The sequence below is a fragment of the Muntiacus reevesi genome, chromosome 9 (genome assembly GCF_963930625.1).
Source record: "Muntiacus reevesi chromosome 9, mMunRee1.1, whole genome shotgun sequence".
Lineage (NCBI taxonomy): Eukaryota > Metazoa > Chordata > Mammalia > Artiodactyla > Cervidae > Muntiacus > Muntiacus reevesi.
In genome coordinates, this window is record NC_089257.1 from 14,351,107 (window position 1) to 14,374,801 (window position 23,695).

Genomic DNA, 23,695 nt, shown 5'->3' on the forward strand with positions numbered 1-23,695 from the left:
AGCTCATTACCCTTTTCATAGTTAGAGCCCTGACATAATTATTGATTGCATGTGAACTTTTTCAGTTCACATTACTCTGTTCTGTTCTCTGACTGGATCCCACCTAATACAATATGGAAAATACATAATACAATGCTAGTCTTATAAGCATATCATAAATAGTATTTCTTTTACTGTACAGTCAAGATTTAATGAACAAGAAAATTCACACAAAAAAATTCTATATTGAGGCCAGAGTCCAAAGTAAAGGAGTATCATTAGGCATGTTTTAATAATCAGTAGTAACCAACACATCTCCATGCTACGTAATAAGACCAATTCAAACTCTTGACTTTTACTTATTAGCTTCTGAAGGTATTTCCAGATTTCCTGTGAATAGATAAGTATTTATTGATTAAGGCACATTAAGTTGTGATAAGGAGAGTGAGATGGGACACAGTAAGTCTGGATTCCAACCCAAGCTTTAGTTCTTGTGCTTAAGTGGCAATCAGCAAGTGTTATTCATTCCCTTGTTAGATTCAATATATCATCAAGAGGCTTGGACTAGAGTACTTCTATTACTTCTATCCGTAACGTTTAATGATTCTGTTTAACTATTACCTGAAGTCACTTTTTTCTTCCAGAGTTTCTTCATAGCACGTTTAACCTCAGCATTTCTGAGGGTATAGATTAAAGGATTTAACATAGGGGCCACCATAGTGTAAAAGACAGCAACAGCTTTATCAACGGGCAGAGTGGCGACTGGGCGAAGATACACAAACACGCAGGGCACGAAGAATAACACAACCACCGTGATGTGAGAGCCACATGTAGAAAGGGCTCTGCGTCTCCTCTCCAGGCTAGAGTTCTTCAGGGAGTGCAAGATGACCACATAGGAGACCAACAGGAGAAGGAGGCTTAACAGGCAGATGAACCCACTGTTGGCAGCAACAAAGAGGCCAAGGATGTGGGTGTCCACGCAGACAAGCTGCAACAAAGGGTACAGGTCACACATGAAGTGGTCTATGACATTGGGGCCACAGAAGGGCAGCCGGGCTGTAAAGAGGATCTGAACGCTTGCGTGGAGAAACCCTCCGGTCCAGGCCACCCCCAGCAGGAGCAGGCACAGCCTGCGGCTCACGATGGCCGTGTAGCGCAGAGGCCTGCAGATGGCCACGTGGCGGTCATAGGCCATCTCCGTCAGCAGGATGATCTCAGCAGCACCAAAAACGTGTTCTGCATAGACCTGAGCCATAGAGCCATGAAAGGAGATTGTCTTGAGCTCACGAAGGGAGTCCACAATCAACTTAGGAGCCGAAGAAGAAGAGTAAATTGTGTCTATCAAGGAAAGGTGGGTCAGGAAGAAGCACATGGGGGAGTTCAGATCCTGGCTGGTGGTGATGGTGACCACAACGAGCAGGTTGCCTGAGAGGGTTACCATGTACAAGACCAAAAACCCCACAAACACTACTTTTTGCATTTGGGGGTCCTGTGTAAGACCTACTAGAATGAACACAGTCACATTCCTTTCATGCTCCATCTATGTGGTGCAGGTAATAAAAATTTCGGGAAAGAATGCTTTGCCTTAAAAAGAAAAGAAAAAAGAACCATGAAAAAAGTGAAATATACCGAAACTCTGCCTTTTAACAGTACTCTGATGATGTCACAGATGAGTCTTGCTTTTCCCAAAATGCTATAGGAATAGTGTCTTAAAAGTTATTTTAGTTGACCTAGTCTTTTTTTATTCTAATCTCAAATTATTTCTATAAGACATAGAGTAACCAAAAGAAAGAAATTCAATTTCCTTGGCCATAGTGTCTGAAATACTTTAATGGAACATCAATTTATTGGAATAATTTGGACATTAGTAGAAACAATTTTGGAGGATAATCTAAAAGTTTATGCACAAAATAACATGAATTGAAAAATCACAAAATAGTCTATTTTTACAAATTATGTAAAAATAGGGGGAAATTTGGTGAATATATTTATTGAATTAGCATTTAAAGATTACAGATTTTATATGCACCTTTTAAAAATAAAGTTCAAATTCAACAATTTCACTTAGAAAATGTTATAAACTTTTCTAATCTATGTTTAAACATATGCATAGAAGATTGGTAAGAAAAATAATTTAATACATTGAGGACATTTGCTCCTGAATGTGAGATTATGGTTTATATTTTATTTCCCATGTTTTTCAATATTTTCCAAATTTCTACAGCTTACATAACTAATTCTATGATTAGAAATTAAATATAACCTTCATGTTTTGTCTTAGAGTTCTAAAGCTGAAACTATGTGGTTTTAAATTGACTGGAATATGCATGAGAAAACAGACATAGGGAATTGTATTTTGACACATCATGGGATCCCAAGAAATATCTGAATATAATTAAAGTAACTGCTCTAATATACTCAAAATTGTTATCAATTCACCAGCTAGACATAGAGTAGGGGCAGGATTGGGTGCTCACTGCTTTGAGAAAATTACTGTGAGGCGTGAGGCTGCCCTGACTGCCCCATGGGTCTCATAACTACCCTAAATCCCATCTTTACTCTACCATGCAAAGATTATTGTCCTCTGCATTTAACTTATACCATTTATACTTGTAGCCAATAAGTCCTCTGAATAACCAAACCGATCAGTTTACTACAAAGTCTATTTCAACTTACTTGATGAGGAATACACATATTATTCAATTAAACTTTAAGGTAGTATATAAAACTAAGTTTTATAGGACATCAATAATGACATTATTAATGTTCACTTTTTCCTGTATCTCAGACTCCATTATTCTCTTTATATATTATTAAAGCAAAAAAAGCAGTGAAGAGTAAAATGAGTTCTCCCAGTTACACATGGTCAAGTTGAATATTGAGGTATGTGGAAAGGAAACCTCTTACAAATGATCCCATCAACTCTTCATTGAGAAGCTAGCTTTAGAGTTCCAAGCCCCAGGATAGTGGTCTCCCTTCTGGATAGGTCAGGGCATCAGAGAATCCTTCCATGAAAAAGAACACCTGAGGAACAAGTTGCTTCTAACTGCCATTTCTTCCCTGGAGAAGACGGCCCTTGGGAGAACCAAGAACCTAATAATACACTTTTATAATTTCCTGAAGGCCTATAGCAAAGATTGAATTTCATGATCAAAATCACATAGAAAATCTCAAATGTGATTCATTCATTTTTATTATTTCACTTATTGTTTCAGCTTCTTGCAAACCGTCAAGTAATCAGGACATAAGTTAAAAATAGTTCTCTTATCAATGTCTTCAATATCCTCTGTTAACAGACAGACTCAAACACATGATCATTTTCTTCCTTTGTACCTTCGCTGTGTACCTGTAGTTCTGTACCTTAGCTATGCCTATTAACATTCAAATCCTCTATAATACATATTTTTGGAGAAATGAGAAATAAAGTGTTCATCTCACAGAATAATTCTTTTCTCTCATAAGGGCATTCATACTGCAGTTGATAGGCAAGAACTTAGACAAACTTCCTTCCAAGAGGAGAAACCTTTATTACTTGTTTAAATTCCATATGCCCACACATTATGAAATACAAACTTTTACTATAAATCTGCTGTTTTCTCATTCTTAATAGAATGCAGAAATTAATTTTCACCATATGATTCTTATAATAATCATTAAATGTTGTTGGGTTTTTGCTGTGTTCACACTATACTAAGTTTTACATTCACTATTCCATTTACAACAACTTCACAACAATCCTGTGAGGTTGGTAAACTATTACCTACTTTAAAGATAAGGAAATGTGGTTAGAAGGTAAACAACTTGCCCGAGTCATGATAGAAAAATAAAATAGAGCAGTCTGTATTAAAAAATCAGGATGTCTGCCTCTAGCTCTTTGGTATTTAGGTCTCCAGTATAGGTCTAGTTTACTTCTTGGAATCAGCAATGTCAGAGTTCGGACAAAGCCACCACCTATGACCATGTGTAATCTATGGCAGTTATTTTGGCAAGCTGTGTGATGTATAGTCAGATGTTAATGAGTTCAGGATCTATTTAACAAGTTCAGAAATTTTGTGCCCTAAAATTCTTCCAGCACCAAAGGATAGTTAGAGCGTTTGGGGTGGACGTGTACACACTGCTGGATTTAAAATGGATCAATGCTTGGAAGTGTATAGCACATGGAACTCTGCTCAATGTTATGTGGCACCCGGGAGGGGAGGGGAGTTGGGGGAGAATGGACACGTGTATATGTACGGCTGAGTCACCTGAAGCTATCACAGAATTGTTAATTGGCTATACTCCAATACAAATAAAAAGTTTAAAAGAAAATTCTTCCAGGTCCTTGCATTTTATCAACTCGTATGCTCTTTTCAAATAAGGAAGCTGAGGCCCAGAGAGGGAACATGGCTGATTAGTGGTCAGTAAGAATCCAAGTCTTTTAATGCCCAACACAGTGATTTTATTACCCCGCCACACCTTACCTCCCATAAGATGACTTAAGTCTAGTGTATACAAAGGGGAAAGAAAAATCACCTTAAGCTGACCAAGAAAATTAACTTTCATCTCTTATCTTCAGCAATATGTGCCTTGACTCTCTAAGAGAAAGGTCTAAGTCTTAGGTCAGGGATGCAAAATCTCAGTTATATTGCAGGGACCACATCCACTTCAGCAGAAATAAGATCTTGCTAGTTAGAAGATCCAAGAAAGTTTGAAAATAATCAGAATAAAAAGTGCCTCAGAACTTGGGGTTTAATGTGTATTCCCAACCACAGCAAAGGGTACGTTTTCCCTTGTAAATGCTATAAATTTATACATTCTCAATTTGGAATTCAATATGAGCTGACAAATTCCTTCAAAAAACATGATGTAAATGCTGACCTTCCCCTCAGTCCCATGCAGACTTAAAAACTGTCTTCAGAATCCACAGATTGTAACCCTATTCTGGATAAATCATAGATAAATCCATATACAGGAAGAACAAATATTTCTGCTAAAGATCCCAGGGTATCTAAAAGTAACCCCCCATAAAATATCAGAGAATAAATCTTTAATGATTTTCACTGTAAAAATCCCTTGGAAAAAAACAGGAGTATTAAAAACTCTATAAAAAAACAGCAATTCTAGTTCACTTACTGTGGCTTCCCTGTGGTTAAGAAGAATGCCCAAGGTATTTAGAAATACGAAATAACCATTACTTGTAATATCAAATCATGTGTGTTTCTCAAGTCCCCACTGCCTGGACAATTCTACAGGAAGCATTTCTGTCAAGATGACACAAATTTATTTAAATGGATTCAGCATGCTCCAATGCCTTGGAAAATCGAGTCAAAAGAAAAGAAAACGCTATGTTGAATTTGAAACCCAAAGTCTTAGGTACTAAGAGGAACCTTCTGACCTTCAGAACCTAGTCGATGGACATAGAAGAAGAGACGCAAATACTTCTGTTACCAACACGCCCTTCTTAGTCTTCTCTTAAGATGAGGAAACATCTTCTCCATGAATCTCAGTGTTTAGAGAGGACACTGAGAACATCAAAGAACCAGCCTTTCTATCTAAGGCGTTATCCTCCCAGGAATTAATTATCTCTGTTTTTTTTTTTAAGGTTTTGCCCAGAAGCAGGTATCTGGGGGAATTCATCCATGAACAACACATTTTCACCTGATTGGTTCTTCCCCTGCACTTTGACAGCCTGCTTTCTTGGTCTGGAAAACTATGTGATAAAGTACTCTTCATGCAAGCCCTTGGGTATCAAGAGCTGAGGCACGAAGGACTCTAAATGATGGAACCGTGGGGTTTCATCCAGGTGGAATATCCCTAAGAAAATTTACTCACTGACTGAGGTCACCAGAGGAGGTTGAGATACATATAGGTTCATGATTATTATATCTTGAGTAACTGACTATTTAACCATTATAAAATGTCTTTCTTGATCTATAGCAACAATTTTTGGCCTAAAGTTTATTTTGTCCTATATTTGCATTGTCTGTTCTTTCACCTCTCTTTTTGCTACTATTTCCATAATATATATTTCTTGCCATTTTCACTTTCTACTTATCTGTGTCTTGGAATTATGAACCTTGTAGATAGAATATATATGAGTCATGATTTTGTCCATTCTGCCAATCTCTGCCTATTAACTGGAGTGCTAAACCATTTCTATTTTATAAAATTACTGGTAATTCAGGGCTCCCTCAACAATGAGATGACTCCCATATCTGTGCTAATCCACCTAACTCTTGACTACTGAGAGGGTAACAGGCAGGAAGGCAGGGGTCTCCAAACGGAGGAAATAGGCTGCAAGTGTCAGACATTTTTATCTCTCTTAAGCGGCAGGAGGAAACAAACTACCGATATTTTTTTCCTTCTCTATACAAATTTAGAAGGAGGTTCCTCTTAAAATACTGTGTTGCCATGACACCTGGTTTCACCTGAAGCTAACTATTCTCAAACCTTGAGTTAACCAATACATTTTTTCTTATGGAAATATTTGTCTTAAGCTCTGCTAATGTATCCCAGACTGTCTTCATGTTGGTTCCGCCAAATGGCTCAACCCACTTGACAAACCGGTATGTTATACTCAGATATTGTTCCCCTAATCTATGTAAGCAAAACTATTTGTGTGGTAATCTGCCCTTCTACAAGATTCAAGTTAATCGTTTTATGGCCTGGGATGAATTACCTGGTGCCATTCTGAGTTTTAAGACATCCTTTCTTTTCATTAACAGACTGCTAGTGACCAAGTAACATCCAGTCGAAGACTAGCAGCGGGGCACTCTTTCTGCCCCCTTCTGATGCCTGTGTCAGAAGCTTCCTCTATCTCCTTTATGCTTTAATAAAACTTTATTACACAAAAGCTCTGAGCGATCCAGCCTCGTCTCTGGCCCCGGATTGAATTCATCTCCTCCGGAGACCAAGAATCCCGGAGTCTTATCATTCAGCAGCAACCATGCACTGCACAGTGTTTCTTGAGGGATAAAGGAACAGGGGGAAGTTGATACTAACTAACTTAAGTTTCAACCTGTCACTTATACTATGTCAGCAAATGATAAGGCTGCTGCTTCATTTGTGGATTATTAATTTATTCACTCCTCTATCATCTGACAACTCAATTCTCTCTTCTGCTCAGCTGAGCCCTTGAGTCTATATGTAAAATTATGATATCTGTGAATAATGATGGTCTTATATTTTATTTTCCCATCTTTATGCCTTTCATTTTATTTTCCTGTTGTATTATATTGGATGGGCTTCCCAGATGGTGCTAGTGGTAAAGAACCCATCTTCCAATGCAGGAGATCTAAGAGACGCAGGTTTGATCCCTGGGTCAAGAAGATCTCCTGGAGGAGGGCATGGCAAGTCACTTCAGTATTCCTGCCTGGAGAATCCCATGGAAAGAGGAGCCTGGTGACCCACAGTCCATAGGGTTGCAAGGAGTAGGACACGACTGAAGCAACTTAGCACATTATATTGGATAAGACCTCCAATACTATATTAAATATAGTATTCAATATATCCAATGCTATATTAAATTTCTGAGACTTTTCAGAAAACCATGCCCCAGAAATCCACAGATTCTATCCTCTGACTCCTGGTCAAGCCATTAAATTAAAATCACTCATAATTATTCATCTCCTGCATATATCATTTATAGAACAGAAAAAAACAGATGGATGCCTGCCAAACTGCTAATACATGGTATCATCAAATGAGGTGCAGGTGTTTTTAAAAGAAGCATTTCAGTTAACCAAATATTTCGCCACACCCTTGTTCATAAGGATGCACGAGTTTCATAACTGTTTTATCTCCTGCCACCACTATAATTTAAACTTTATTAAAGGTATCAATATATTGATTATATAACAATTCATTGATTGTTAACTAACTCTAGTTCCTCCTCTAACAAATGAGTTTTCATCGGATGAATCTCATGGAGAGATTTTAAATTCAATTTCCTAACATGTTTGACCATCAATATCAGTATTGTCACAGATTTCATTGAAATCAAATTAATCCTACCAGTTATACCTGTATTAACCTAAAAAACAGGTACATTATGATTTATTTATTGGCTCCCTTTTTAGCAACAATTATGTTTCTATTATTTGAATTAATTTTCACTCAGATCCCCCCATTTGATATAATGCAGGGTTCCCCCTATCTTCCAGTTATCTAAGGCCCATTTTGCAGACTCTATTACGAATCCATTGGATACTTAGTAAGAATCAGTACAGTCCATCTGATGTCACTACCATTAATCCACTTCTCATTCCACAAGTGTCAGGGGAAGCACACTGACTGAAACCGCCCACCCTGGCCAGGCACCGTAGTGACCATCTGCGTGAGTTGTTTTATGACAGGAGATCCTGACAAGGGATACGGAACAAATAAGCCACCACCAACCGGAAGAGTTCAGGAAAGCTCGAAAGGAGACACCACGTGTCGGTCCACTTCCCAGAATCCCTCTCGCTAGCATCCATCTTGGCTGAGCGATGCCTGCACCACCAGGAAAGACTCTGAGTTAGAATGATTGGCCAAAGACCGCCCGGAAACTAATCCCATCACCATAAAACCCAAGACTGCGAGCCACGCGCAGAGCAGTTCTCCTGGGTTCCCTCACCCTCCTGCTGTCCACCCGAGTGCCCTTTCCCAATACAATCTCTTGCTTTATCAGCACATGTGTCTCCTTGGACAATTCATTTCCGAGTGTTAGACAAGAGTCCAATTTCGGGACCTGGAAGGGGTCCCCCTTCCTGAAACACAAGGAGTACCACTCTTAATTATATTCATTGAGTAGATTTACATTTTCCTCTTCAGTGAATTGGTTTCTATGCTGCTGCTTTCCAGATTGAGAGATGACTTTTCACTCTTGAGCCACCATTTGTAAATAATACTGATTTTAGGCATCCTCCAATAACTGATCATAGCGAGGGACTCCTTCAGCCATGAGGCTTACATATTCTTCAGGAGGATCTAATATAGGGCTTGAAGGCAAAGCAGCCATTGTTCAGACATGCAATGATTGCCGCATTCACACATTCTTTTTTTTTTTTTTTTTTTTAATTTATTTTTTTTTCAGTGGGTTTTGTCATACATTGATGTGAATCAGCCATAGAGTTACACGAATTCCCCATCCCGGTCTCCCATCCCACCTCCCTCTCCACCCGATTCCCCTGGATCTTCCCAGCCCAACAGGCCCGAGCACTTGACTCATGCCTCCACACATTCTTAAATTTGATTTCCTACTTGATAAACTAACTTTTCTGTTCATTTCCCGACATACTAGAATGATCATCTGACATAATTCAGGGTATTTTAGATTTCAATAATGTACGTCCTTCAGTAATAAAAAGCAGTTTCAGGTAAAGTTCAATTCAGTTCAGTTCAGTTCAGTCGCTCAGTCGTGTCCGACTCTTTGCGACCCCATGAATCGCAGCACGCCAGGCCTCCCTGTCCATCACCAACTCCCAGAGTTTACTCAAGCTCATGTCCGTTGAGTCGGTGATGCCATCCAGCCATCTCATCCTCTGTCATGCCCTTCTCCTCCTGCCCCCAACCCCTCCCAGCATCAGGGTCTTTTCCAATGAGTCAGCTCTTCTCATCAGGTGGCCAAAGTACTGGAGTTTCAGCTTCAGCATCAGTCCTTCCAATGAACACCCAGGACTGATCTCCTTTAGGATGGACTGATTGGACCTCCTTGCAGTCCAAGGGACTCTCAAAAGTCTTCTCCAACACCAGAGTTCAAAAGCATCAATTCTTTGGCACTCAGTTTTCTTCACAGTCCAACTCTCACATCCACACATGACCACTGGAAAAACCATAGCCTTAACTAAATGGATCTTTGTTGGAAAAGTAATGTCTCTGCTTTTTTATATGCTACGTAGGTTGGTCATAACTTTCCTTCCAAGGAGTAAGCGTCTTTTAATTTCATGGCTGCAATCACCATCTGCAGTGATTTTGAAGATATTGCATTACATCATGCTATTTTATCCTCTTCAAAATATTTTTTTTCTTCTTGTGTGGTGGTATTCTTAGAAAGTTTTATTTGAATGTAATATAAATTCACAAATATAACTGCCAGTTATACCTCAAAAGTGAAAGTGCAAAAAGTGAAGTTGCTCAGTCATGTCCGACTCTTTGTGACCCCCATGGACTGTAGCCCACCCAGGTTCCTCTATCCATGGGATTCTCCAGGCAGGAATACTGGAGTGTGTTGCCATTTCTTTCTCCAGGGGATCTTCCCTAGCAAGGGATTGAGCCAGGGTCTCCTGCATTGCAGGTGAATTCTTTACCACCTGAGCCACCAGGGACGCCCTCAGTGATACTTTGTTAAGAAGTATACCTTAAGTAAAGAAGCTATACCTTACTGGGGCCTTAAGCATTCATTCCGTTCAGTTTTTTCTGAGGTGTAATTACATCATCCCTAATTTTGAGTTGAGTTTACCTGATGTTGTATATTCACCCTGAAACAAGTTAAAAGTAAGAATAATAAATTCTGCAGCACCCCATCAGCACAAGTGACTAGAGAAGGGACACAGGGGGAAAATTCTCAGGAACTCAAGCCTCTGCTCCTTCGTAAGGGTCCTCTTCTTATTCCTCTTTTCCTACAGGAGAAAATACATGAGCATTCTTGGGGGAATACCCATCAATGTACACTTGTAGGAAGATGACTGGAATGTCAACAGTGATAAAACTGCATTTGTGTACACGAATGTGTATGTGCATGTGTGTGTGAGTGTGTGGGGGTGTGTGAGAGAGAGAGAAGACAGTTACGTGTTCATTTTGTGGCCAATAATAATATGGCCCAACTTTAGTCTTGGGTTTATCTGCCTAATGTTTTTCTTACAGAAAATAATTCTGAGAAAACTTACTGCGATTGGTCTAAATTGATCCTCACAATTGCGATCCCTGTGCTATTCTCAGGGAAATCAGTTATCTGAACGCCAGACTGGATTCCGGGGGCAAATGAACAATGTGACAGAATTCCTCCTGCTTGGCCTGACACGGAGCCCAGAGGTACAGAAGCCCCTGTTTGCTCTGTTTACCCTCCTCTGCTTTCTCACTGTGACAGTCGCCACTAGCAGAGCCTCAGGTTCCCCCATGTATTTTTTCCTGTCTTTCTTGTCCTTCGTAGACTGCTGCTGCTCTTCTACCATGGCCCCCAAAATGATACTTGACTTACTTGCTCAAAAGAAATCCATCTCCTTCAGCGGGTGTATGACTCGGCTCTTTGCAGAGCACTTCTTTGGAGGAGTTGAGATCCTCTTGCTCGTGGTGAGGGCCTGTGACCGCCACGTGGCCATCTGCAAGCCCGTGCAGTACACCATCACAGTGAACAGGCAAGTGCGTGGCCTCCTGGTGGCCACGGCCTGGGCCGGAGGATTTCTTCACGCTCTGCTTCAGATTATTTTCAGAGTCTGGTTGTCCTTCTGTGGCCCCAGCGTCACTGACCATTTCATCTGCGACCTTTTCCCTCTGCTGAACTCTCCTGCACGGCCACTCACGCCTTTGGTCTTTTTGCTGCTGCCAACAGGGTGCTGATGTGGATGCTCATCTTTTCTTTTCTTATCACCTCCTATGTTCTCATCCTTTGCTCCTAAGAGCACGCAGCACTGCAGAACAGCAGAAAGCTCCCTCCACTTGCGCTTCCCATGTTGCCGTAGGGGTCCTGTTCTTTGTAGCCTGTATGTTTATGTACCTTCGGCCCACGATCACCTTCCCTATTGATAAAGCGCCGGCTGTGCTTTATACCATGGTAACACCCATGTTAAACCTTTAATCTACACCCTCAGAAACTCAGAGGTGAAAATGCCATGAAGATGCTCTGGAGCCAAAGAGTAACCTTGGGTAATAATTTTTGTGAGTAGAGAAGATAAAATCTATTCATATCTTAAGGACAAGAGTGACTAATAGAAAGGAAAATGATTTTGAAGTTAAAATATGTGACTTTAAGTATATTATTCACCCCCTTGCTTTCTGAATCTTTAATGGTTCATCTTTCATAAAATATCAAGATTTGATTAAATGATGACTAAAGCTCTTCAATTAGAAACTTCTTTGCTTCTATAAATTACCACTAATCAAGGGATGTTGTTTTTTAAAAATTACTTTTTAATTTTATTTTTTCAGGGTTTTTTTTTTTTGTTTGTTTGTTTTTTTTTTTTGCTACACTGAGTCTTCATTGCAGCACGCGGGCTTTCTCTGGTAGCAGTGAGCAAGGGCGTCTCTCTAGCTGAGGTGCTCGGGCTTCTCACCACAGCTGCTTCTCTAATTTCAGAGCATGGGCTCTAGGTGTCAGGGCTTCAGCAGTCATGGTGGTGGGCTTCTGCAGTTGTGGCTCACAAGTTTAGTTGCTTCTCAGCATGTGGGATCTTCCCAGATCAGAGACTGAACCGTATCCCCTGCAATGACAGGTGGATTCTTCACTGGACCACCAGGGAAGCCCTCAAAGGGGCATTGTTAATCACCTTAAAGAATCACAGAGGCTGGAAAAACTTTGAGTTACTGTTTTCAGTAGAATGATTCTCTGTAAAGCTTCAGATATACAGTACATAACCAATAGGCCAAATAATTAAAATAAGTTTTAACAACCACAATATTTAAATAAACAATAAGTCCTAACAACCACATATTTTTTTTCAAATGAATAGTTTTAGTACTGTAGTCAAGGTAGAGTTGTTATTGTGAGAGATGATGACCAATGAGAAATGAATGAGTTTTGAGAAATGAGAGTGACATAAAGACAGGACTCATTCCAAAATTAGTACCAAGTGCTGCACAATTCCAGGGGCACCCTTTACAGTGTAATCTGGGCTCTTATCAAAATGAATTATTATCTATGTCTAAAGCCAAGAAGGGATATAAAATTCTTCCAGGCACAGCTGTACAGCTATCTTGCACACAATTTCCCAGCCAGAGTTTTGTGGAGCACTGTTTTTGTAAAAGATATCCAAATAATTTTGGGTGAACTGATTTGTGCTTTAGCTAATGGATAGAAAAGTATCCTATACAAACAAAAATTAAGTTGGTGATAGGTAAGTAATCAAGTCAGAAAGCATGCACATTCAAATTTGAATGGAAAATTTTAGACCAATTATAAACCAATGAGATGGAAAATAATTTGAGATATAGACACAGTGTAAGTTTAAAGGAAATAACCCCATAAAAGAAAGATATCCAAATTGGGGCCAGGACTCAAGTTTTGCAAATCCATCAAAGTTACGTCTCCCTTCAGAAGGACTTGAATTAACCCAAATGACTCCACAGGCATAACTAAGGTGTTCATTGCATATACATTAATCTTCAATGGTTTAGTAAGTAATTTATTCTAAATGGGAGACACTCAGTCATGTCTGACTCTGTGACTCCATGGACTGCAGTCCGTCAGACTCCTCTGTTCACGAGATTTTCCAGTCTAGAATACTGGAGTAGGTTGCCATTCCCTTCCCCAGGGGATATTCCTGACCTAGTGATTGAACCCACATTTCTCTGTCTCCTGCGTTGGCAGGTGGACTCTTTACCACGGCACCATCTGGGAAACCCCTGAAATGGGAGATTGTTTTCTTTTCAAGTGTTACCAATCCATTTGCTGATCACTAAGAATCCATATGTTACTACCATATTTTCCACCCCCTTTGTTTTTAAACAGGAAGTAATATGTGTCACAGTTAGGCTTAAACATTGAGAAGTCAGTATGTTCCTCACCAGGACTATTTCCATTTCTTTTTCCCTGCTACAGCAAGCCTGGAAGACACACACTGAGATGGCAGGGCCACCCAGTGAAGCAAGCTGTGTCGACCCGTAGCTATCTGGAAGAGGACTGTCCTAGAGGAGCAACTATCTCTCAGTGAATTTGACCTGAACACAACATGAGAGTTGAAGTGATAAGCCACTGAGAATTCAGGATTCATTTGTTGCCACAGCAAAACGATCCTTCCTGACTAGTTACCTTGACTCATTTCATCTTTTAAAAGACTTATAAATATCAAGGAGAGAAAAGGTTTCCATCACTTTTGCAGTTATCTTCGTTCTCAAAACACAGAATGAATAAATGACAATCTTTACAAAAACAAGTCCAAATAGAGCATTTTTGCTTCAGTGGTCATGTGTGGATGTGAGAGTTGGACTATAAAGAAAGCTGAGCACCGAAGAATTGATGCTTTTGAACTGTGGTCTTGGAGAAGACTCTTGAGAGTCCTTTGGACTACAAGGAGATCCAACCAGTCCATCCTAAAGGAGATCAGTCCTGGGTGTTCTTTGGAAGGACTGATGTTGAAGCTGAAACTCCAATACTTTGGCCATCTCATGAGAAGATTTGACTCATTGGAAAAGACCCTGATGCTGGGAGGGATTGGGGGCAGGAGGAGAAGGGGACGACAGAGGATGAGATGGTTGGATGGCATCACCGACTCGATGGACATGGGTTTGAGTAAACTCCGGGAATTGGTGATGGACAGGGAGGTCTGGCGTGCTGCGGTTCATGGGATCGCAAAGAGTTGGACACGACTGAGCGACTGAACTGAACTGAACTAAATGCACTACAGTAACTGAAGTATCTAAACCACAAGTTCATACACAATCATGTCTTTCCCTCCACCTGAGATATAAGGCAATCTTGAAGAAAATTATTAACTAGGTATTGCTGCTCAGTCGGTCAGTCATGTCTGACTATATGTGACCCATGGGCTGACGGTAGCCCTCCAGGCTCCTCTGTCAGTGGGATTTTCTGGGCAAAAATACTCAAGTGGATGGCCATTTCTTCCTCCAGGGGATCTTCCCTACCCAGGGATCTAACCTGAGTCTCCTGCAGCTCCTGCGTTGGCAGGCAGATTCTCTACCACCCAGCCACCTGGGGAGCCCATTATTAACTAGGAGTGACAACAAAAATTTCAACTTCTTGAAATTACGTCTTCAAAACTTCTTGAGCAAATGTTCTGGCTTTTCCAAACAGTTCCTTCTTCCCACACATTCTTTTTAGCATAGATTCTAAATTTTCACTGATCTCCTATAAACTTTATCCCCACAAAATTTCCATGTATCTCAGGAGGATACTATGCTCTCTGCTTCTCAGGAAAAACTGGGACCAAAACAGAGTCTTTCTGTTAATCTCAAGCCTCCTCATCAATAATTGTATCCATATCACCTTTTTGCCCTCTATTGCAAGCTATTAATAGATATGCAAGGGTTCCTATTTCATTTCAATGTAGCTATGTATGTTCTGCATGCAACTGCCTTCTCTCCTGTTAGAAATCTTAGTTTGCTAACTATCAAAATTTTGACCTTTGGTCATTAATCTTTATGCTCTAACTGAACCCCCATTCACACGCAATCTGGGGTCAAAACAAGGAAACAGTACCTTTGGCTCCAATCTATGTGATCACTTAAGTCCCTCCTCAGTTATTCCTAACCTCATCCCTACTCTTCCCTCTCCCTCCAAATTCTCATTGTTAGCTTATTTCCCTTTCCAATACATCCTTCCTTCTATAAATTAGGAGACCAGCTCTTCCTACTGAATTCGCAATCTTTTTGCATGATTTCACTGTTCTATCAGCTATCAGATCACACTCACGTGTCGTTGTTGTTCAGTCATGAAGTCACGCCCCCTCTTTGAGACCCCATGGACTGCCTTGAAGTACGCCTGGCCTCCCTGTCCCTCACTATCTCTCAGAGTGTCTCTGGGTCTTGATAAATCTAAGAGATTGTGTCCCAGAAGAAAAAAAAATAGGGATGATTACAAAAGCAGTTTCCTTCTTGTCTTCTCGAAATCAATGATCAGTCAGAATTGTAATTATTATGGGTCATTGCTAGGAAGGTCCCACTATGGGTCAGTCATCCTGTGTCTGCTGGCATCCTCCTCTCAGGACAAAGCCCCAACCAACCAGTCAAGCTGATGGAATCCATGTTCTACTTATGTGAATAAGCGTTTCTCTAAATTCCCAAGGACTCTGACATTTTCCTCAAAGACAGCCTCTCAATAGGGCACTGTTCTGTGGGTAGGGAGCATAACCATTCCTACTCCTGATCCACTCCTTAGATAGAAAAACATCCTGAACTCAAAGTGCCCGGTGAATTACATCACTCCAGATGATTGGTGGTAAGGTTGCAATCAACTCCTCATCAGAGTCTGAAAAAGAGGAAACAGAAGCAAAGCTCTCCTACTTACAGGGTTTTTCTTCATTTTCGTACAGGGGTATTCTACAAAGAAGTTTGGCTGAGTGTGATTTTCTCAGTCACTTCTGCACATAAACATAATCCTTATGTCCTCAAGATTCCCCATCATAGAAGCAAACCTCTATTCTCCCAGATTATGATATATTGACACCTAGACCCTCATGGGAGAAGGCAATGGCACCCCACTCCAGTACTCTTGCCTGGAAAATCCCATGGATGGAGGAGCCTGGTAGGCTGCAGTCCATGGGGTCGCTAAAAGTCATTCGAGACTGAGCGACTTCACTTTCACTTTTCACTTTCATGCATTGGAGAAGGAGATGGCAACCCACTCCAGTGTTCTTGCCTGGAGAATCCCAGGGATGGGGGAGCCTGGTGGGCTGCCATCTATGGGCTCCCACAGAGTCGGACACGACTGAAGTGACTTAGCAGCAGTAGCAGACCCTCATGAAAAAAAGTTATATAGTGATGCCTAGGACGTGAGGGGAGGGAGGAATGATAAATAACCATTTAATGAACATGGAGTTTCAGTCTGAGAAGGTGAAACATTATGAAGATGGTTGGTGAGGTGTTTGCACAACAACGTGGAGGTATTTAATCCCACTCAAGTGTGTATTTAAAATGGTAAATTTCATCTTATATGTGTTTTATGACAATTAAAAAAAAAATCAGGGGAGTGGGACAGACTGAGTGAGGGTGGCCGCTGACAGAAGCAGCATCGTTAACTGTTGAGAAGAGAACTGAAAGCATTGCTTCTCTCTCTGTTCTGAACTCCAGGAATGCATCAGTTTGGTTTAAAGTTAAAGGTAGGTGAGACATGCAAATCCATGGCTGATTCATGTCAATGTGTGGCAAAAACCACTACATTATTGTAAAGTAATTAGCCTCCAACTAATAAAAATAAATGTGAAAAAAATAGAAATTAAAAAATTAAAAATAAAACAACATCCTTTCTGTAGTGTTTGTATTCTTTCCCTCTGGGTGTCTTTATACACATGTGCTTGGCTGAGCGTGACTTTTTTCCAAGGCTCCTCCAAGAAAGCATAGAGTGCAGTAAAATCACTATACATTCCTGTGGTTCTTCTCTCTGTGTGTGGCAGAGCCACAAGCTCTATAACACACCATGAGACGCTGTCACCTAGGTACTCATCCCAGAGATAGTTTAAATGTTCATGACTTTTAAATTACTCAAAAGGATGCTCCATACAGTCTTCTCTCCCTCAGCTTCGAAGTGATGAAGAGCTGGCTGGAACTCTGTACAGAATCATCTTTCTTTCTCACCTGCCTTTAACTTTAAACCAAACTGATGCATTCCTGGAGTTCAGAACAGAGAGAGAAGCAATGCTTTCAGTCCTGTTCTCAGCAGTTAACAATGCTGCTCCTGTTAGCGGCCACCCTCACTCTCAGTCTGCCCCACTGCCCTGATTTCTTTTAATTGGGAGCTGGGAACCTGCTATTTAAGTCTCCTCGGTCGGTCACTAATAAACATGTCACAATGTCCGAGGGTAATCTGGCCCAGACTGGCATTTCTCCTCTGAGAGCAACCTTATCGTACCAAACACTCATGTTTTCAGAGAGAAATCCATCCTCTGAACTCTGACCTATGCCTAAAATCACCCCATATATCCTTTGGCAAGGTCACCAACGTCAAAATGAGCAACAAAATCCTAATACCAAGCTTTGCACTTACCTTACCTAAGTTTCATCCTAAACTACAGCCAGAAGTGTGTGTGAGTCAGTCATGTCTGACTCTGTAACCTCCTAGACTGTCGCCCACACGTCTCCTCTGTCCATGGGATTCTCCAGGCAAGAACACTGGAGTGGATAGCCATTCCCTTCTCCAGGGGACCTTCCCAACCCAGGGATCAGCAACGTCTCCTGCATTACAGGCAGATTCTTCACCACCTGAGCGACCAGGGAAGCCCATAGCCAGAAGTATATTTTTAACCAAAGCTCAACAGCATTTCTAAAGCTGGTCTCTAATGTTGTTTGTGGGAGTCAAACAGGAGCAAAAAAAAAGTCCTTGGCTGATGCTTTAGCAAAGATTCCAACAGAGACAATTACTAATCCTCTGAGGACTGGGGAGGTCAAGGTCAAACCCTGAGCTGTTTTGAAAGTCTATTTAAACATTTCTCTAGAGTCAGTGAAGAAAGAATTACAAACAAGAACCTTGAAGTAAATAACAGCCCCAGAGCCGTGCATCAACAAGGTGAAGGTCTGTTTGGGAGACCCTGCTCCCAAGGTCAGTATGAGCTAGAAGAAGGGCTTAAATCAGGAATAAAGGAGCTCGATCCACCGGTCAGGAAGACCCCCTGGAGGAGGAAATGGCAACCCACTCCAGTATCCTTGTCTGGAGAACTCCACGGATAGAGGAGCCTGGCGGGCTACAGTCCGTGGGGTCACAGCTAAGCGACTAATACTTTCCCTTTCACACACATTCTACAATTTCATATACAAGCTTTTTCTTTCTTTGAAGAATCAAATTTGAATAATTTGATGTATACATTTGAATAATATGTTTTGAAGATGCATTTATCTCATAATAAGCCCAGAAAGTGAGTTAAAATTAAATCCAAAAGCTATCAAAGTTTCCCAACTAAAGCAGCTTGTTTTCTGAGTAAATCCAGAAAACGGGAGAGTTGTCTAGAGACAGAAGAATTCCACTGTCCTCCTCCTTAGTTTACAGCCTATCTGCAGCTGTGGGGCAAATGCCTGGTGGGAAGAAAGCAATGTCTGGGTTTAATCTAGAAACTGAGGAATCCACAACCAAATGATCCAAGTTAGTGGTAACTAATTCTTTTCCCCAAAATTTAAGAAGGTTAACTTAGCCAATTTCATTTCACTGAAATAATATTTGTAGTTAGATTCTGTAAATTGAAACTTAGCCATTCTCTCTAAAAATGAATTTGGACACAATGATGTGAAAATGTCAATAGGAAATACTGTCTGGAGTGTTCCCAGGCAAGATGATGCTGAGAACCACTAAAGCCACTTTTACAAGCTTGGGATTAATATTCAAGTCTCACTAAGTAGATTGATCCTGAAGATCTCTGCAATTATTAAAAATTCTCCCCTCTTTTCATGACTTCCGTGTCACCACACTGAAATCGGGATTTGTGAGCTAAATCTTGAAGAATGATTGGCCATAGTCACCATGGTTGGAGTCATGGAGAGAGAAAAAAAGCTCAGGCATAAGCTTTCCTGAAAACTCTAAACCGTCTTACCTCATCCTTATTGAAACCTGAGAGATCATGATGCTGACTTCTGTGCCCAGAAATTTTTGAGGAAAAAATATGTGGTTATGTTTTTGGCAAGGATTAGGGAAAGAAGAGAAAAAGAAAGATAATGAATAAAATAACTTATGATCTTGGTTTCAACAATGTGTAGTCTATCTTGTAAACTTATATACAGGCTCACTCCCCAAGAGAAAGAATGCATTCTTATATATATTCAATATTTTTACATTAGTAATGAAAATTTCAAGTTCATCTTAATTGATAAAACTTATTCCAAAAGGGGAAATTGTATTACTTCAGGTGGTCCTAACATTTTTGTCTGGTCAATAGGAAACTCAAGAAAACTTCTTGACATATCATTTCATAGCAAAATGTGAGTAGGGTAATATAGCTAACCCAGAGCATTATTCTATGTGCGATGAAAGAACAATTGCACAGAAAGTTCATTTCAGAAATATTGAGAACTTTTCAGGGAACTTTGCACCACTTACATGTTCGCATTCAAAGATGTGGAAAGAGTGAGCGTAACTATCTTAATGAGCCAGACACAACATCCGGGGCTGTTGAGTGAACGCTGCTCAAAGAGCTGTTATAAAGATAGTTTCTTTGCATTTTAAGGGACAAAAACTCCATCTGCAGCTCTGCCTCTGTGTGTGCATGTGCATTACTTTGAAAAAAAGGTATAACGGGTCACAGAACACAGCTGGTATAGAGTAAGGTTTGATTGGTACTTTTCATGTCAGATACAAAGTTAACTTTTAAAATATTGTGTCCATATACCTATGAATATTCATTCTAATAGACAAGCATTAATATAACTTTACAAAGAATTGTCAATGAAATTTGTCCCCCAGAGTAAAAGAAAGCTATCTGTGAGACATTCAGAGCTAAAAAGAAAATTTAGAAGTTAACTGCATGTCAACACTCATTAAAAAAAAATCTTGATTTTATTGTGGTATTTGTAAGGTATTGTCATGATATATTTAAATTATATGAATCAGGACAGACTCAAACTCCTCCCATTCTTCTCTCCAGCTATAGCTGTAAAACATCAGAGGTAAGTGAAAGGAGTAGCTCCACCAGTCCCAGGGACCTGGGCTACAGAGACGATGAAATATTTTCTATCGAATTTAAAATATCACCACTCAGAAATATTGTGATCTTTCCAGATCAAACATGTGCTAATAACAACTCAAGATGAACTGATGGAGAGGATGAGCAACGTAACAGAATTCATTCTCCTGGGCCTGGCCCGGAACCCAGGGCTGCAGACACTCTTATCTGCTGTGTTTTTAATCCTCTACTTGATCACACTGGCAGGGAACCTGCTCATCTCAGTCACCATCTTCAGCCCAGCCCTCGGTTCTCCCATGTACTATTTTCTGTCCTATTTGTTCATGATAGACGGCTTCTACTCTTCCTCCATAGCACCCAAGTTGGTCTTTGACTTGGTCTCTGGAAAGGACACCATTCCTTCAGTGGCTGTATGACTCAGGTCTTTGCTGAGCACTTCTTTGCTGGAGCCGAGATTGCCTTGTTGATTGTCATGGCCTACGACCGCTATGTAGCCATCTGTAAGCCCCTGCGCTACATGACCACCATGAGTCGACCTGTGTGTGCTTCCCTGGTTGGAATGGCTGGGGCTTTAGGCTTTCTCCACGGAGGGGTCCAGATTTGGTTCCTGGCTCAGTTGCCATTCTGTGGCCCCAATGTCATTGACCATTTCGTGTGTGATTTAATACCTCTCCTGGAGCTAGCCTGCATGGACACGCAAACTCTGGGGCCCCTGATTTCTGCCAACAGTGGGTCACTGTGTTTGCTGACTTTCTCAATGCTGGTGGCTTCCTAGGCTGTCATCCTGCGCTCCCTGAGGACCCACAGCTCTGAAGGGCGCCGCAAGGCCCTGTCCACCTGTGCCTCTCATGTCACAGTTGTCGTCTTATTCTTTGTACCCTGTTCATTCCTCTACCTCAGACCCACGACCGCCTTCCCCATTGACAAAGCTGTGACTGTGTTTTGCACCATAGTGACTCCTATGCTGAACCCTTTAATCTACACCCTGAGAAATGCAGAAGTGAAAAATGTCATGAAGAAGCTCTGGGGACAAATAATGAAAAGTGGTGATGAATAAACCTTGTGTGGCGTATTTAGGCAAAAAAATAAAAATCTAGTGATGTTTTACAGAGATTTTCTCCCCTTCTTAATTGACTGAACTGGGAAGATTCTCATGTCTGGATCAGTCTTCTCTGGGGGCTCACGCATTGAAAGCCAGGGTTGATATTCAGAAGCCATAGTAGAGAGAGTGCCAAGAGCCCACGCTAGTCTTAGGAGGCCATGAAGTGTTTTCATTTCTTTTACAACAGAAAGAAAGAAATTAATATAATCCAAATGCAGCTTAGATTATAGTCATCTATATAGCAATGCAGTCAGGAAAGATAATTTTTAACATTTTGATGGAGGAGAAGACCCAAGAGGATAAAAGTACCAGGGTTCACAAAAGTCATAATGTTGCCCTGACTGTGGGTATGAGACAGATCAACAGCAATATTCTTGAACACTCGTTATACCCAGCAACATAGCTAGAGTGAAGCTTTATTTTAAAAGAGGGAAAACAACTATGCATGAAAAAGAGACAGAACAGTAGGAAATAAATTTTCAAAAAGTACATTTATACACTTTTTCTGATCTTTCCAGGTTTGAGAGGTTTATAAATAAAATAAACACAGCAATAAAAAGAAATTTTTACTTATCACAATCCCACAAAGATAACATTTGCACACAAAAGTACTTTTTGAAAATTACATTTCTTCATTCCCTGTAGTATACAAGAGTTTACTGTGTCCCACATTTCAGGTGGCTTCTTTATACCACCAGGGAAGCCCAAGAATACCAGAGTGGAGAGCCTATCCATTCTCCAGTGGGTCTTTCCAACCCAGGAATCAAACCAGGGTCTCCTGCATTGCAGGCAGATTCTTTATCAGCTGAGCTACCAGGGAAGCATGAGCAGCACTTATTTCAGAAGCTCTCACTGGTAATGAATCCTTTTATCCTGTTTCCATCCTCTGGAAGAAAGAGAAAAAGGGAGAGCTCAGTTGGAGAGACCAAGAGATCAATCTCTGCACAGAGTTTGTGATTTATGGAGGACTTCAGAAACTTGTTTTCAGGAGAGCTCCCAACCAGGAATTTGAACATAAGGTGATGCCAGCATTGCATTTCTAATGTTCTTAAGCTTTTATTACCAGCTTAGCTCTCGCTGCAGTTATAAAGGCTTTAAAGAATAGATATTTTGCCATAATGAGTGATTATTTTGAAAACAATATATATATAAGCAACTGTGTATTTAAAAACTCAAAGTTATCTTTTAAACACCTAGTTGTAGTTCCCAAGAAACATGGAAAGTCACAGGATGATGTAGAAAAAAAGGTGATGAGGGTGACGATGATACTGTTAACGCTGATGACAACAGCTATTTACTGAGACCTTTCTGTGAATAAAGTCTTGACCTGAGCACTCATTCTATGTGTTTGGGAGGCAACAGATTTCTGACCTTAATTTATGACTTTCTTTAAGCCTCAAGCTGAGAAAACCTCTGTCTAAAATATTTCTTTATTTGAACATAATGGTGACCCTACCCTTAGGATGGGGTAAACATCAAAAAATCAATGCTAGTGTAAAAAAATTAATTATGGCGGTTTTTCTTATTTGAGTGTTTAATCTGTGCAAAGAGCTTTTCTTTTGCTCTTTAATTCTTGTTAAAGCCCAGTAAGTGCAGTAATATTGACATTTACTCAACATTGTTGTGTGTAATATATGGCCTCCCCAGCGGCTCAGTGGTAAGGAGTCACATGCAATGCAGGAGACCTGGGTTCGATCCCTGGGTTGGGAAAATCCCCTGGAGAAGGAAATGGCAAACCACTCCAGTATTCCTGCCTGGAGAATTCCATGGACAGAGGAGCCTGTGGATTACAGTCCATGGGGTCGCAAAGAATCAGACACAACTTAGGGAGTAAACGACCAAGGATACTGTATGTGAAAGCGCCTAGGACCTGCACTTAGAACTCGAAGATGATCAGTAAATGCTATTAACTTTTGTCCTTGCTGTCCAGTCAGCAATTTTCCTAAAGACACTAACCCTCCAATATCTGCTCCTGAAATATTCTAACTCCCCTTTCCTCCTGACAACTTGTGGACTCTCTCTAGACACTAGAAGGACACTGGGCACTTTTAGGAAGTAAGGTGAAAGTCTCTTACTTGTGAGACCAAAACTGCACTCAAAGGGTCTAATTAACAACGGCACCACATTGCGTTCTAACCTGTGAATGAGGCAAAACCAAGCCCCA

The 23,695-nt window shown here is 40.6% G+C and overlaps 1 protein-coding gene and 2 pseudogenes across 1 annotated transcript; 2 read left to right on the plus strand and 1 right to left on the minus strand.

Annotated features, from left to right (window-relative positions):
* Positions 1–589: 589 nt before the first annotated feature.
* Positions 590–1,519, minus strand: LOC136175728 (olfactory receptor 4C12-like). The gene has a single exon (XM_065945969.1). It carries the CDS (start codon positions 1,517–1,519, stop codon positions 590–592), a length of 930 nt encoding a protein of 309 aa, XP_065802041.1.
* A 9,318-nt stretch (positions 1,520–10,837) lies between these two features.
* LOC136175729 (olfactory receptor 4C5-like) lies at positions 10,838–11,819 on the plus strand (annotated as a pseudogene).
* An 8,741-nt stretch (positions 11,820–20,560) lies between these two features.
* LOC136176078 (olfactory receptor 4C45-like) lies at positions 20,561–21,486 on the plus strand (annotated as a pseudogene).
* Positions 21,487–23,695: the final 2,209 nt, after the last annotated feature.

Bases quoted from the DNA above. Each gene is read 5' to 3' on its own strand.
- LOC136175728 (XM_065945969.1), bottom strand. From the start codon at position 1,519: ATGGAGCATGAAAGGAATGTGACTGTGTTCATTCTAGTAGGTCTTACA.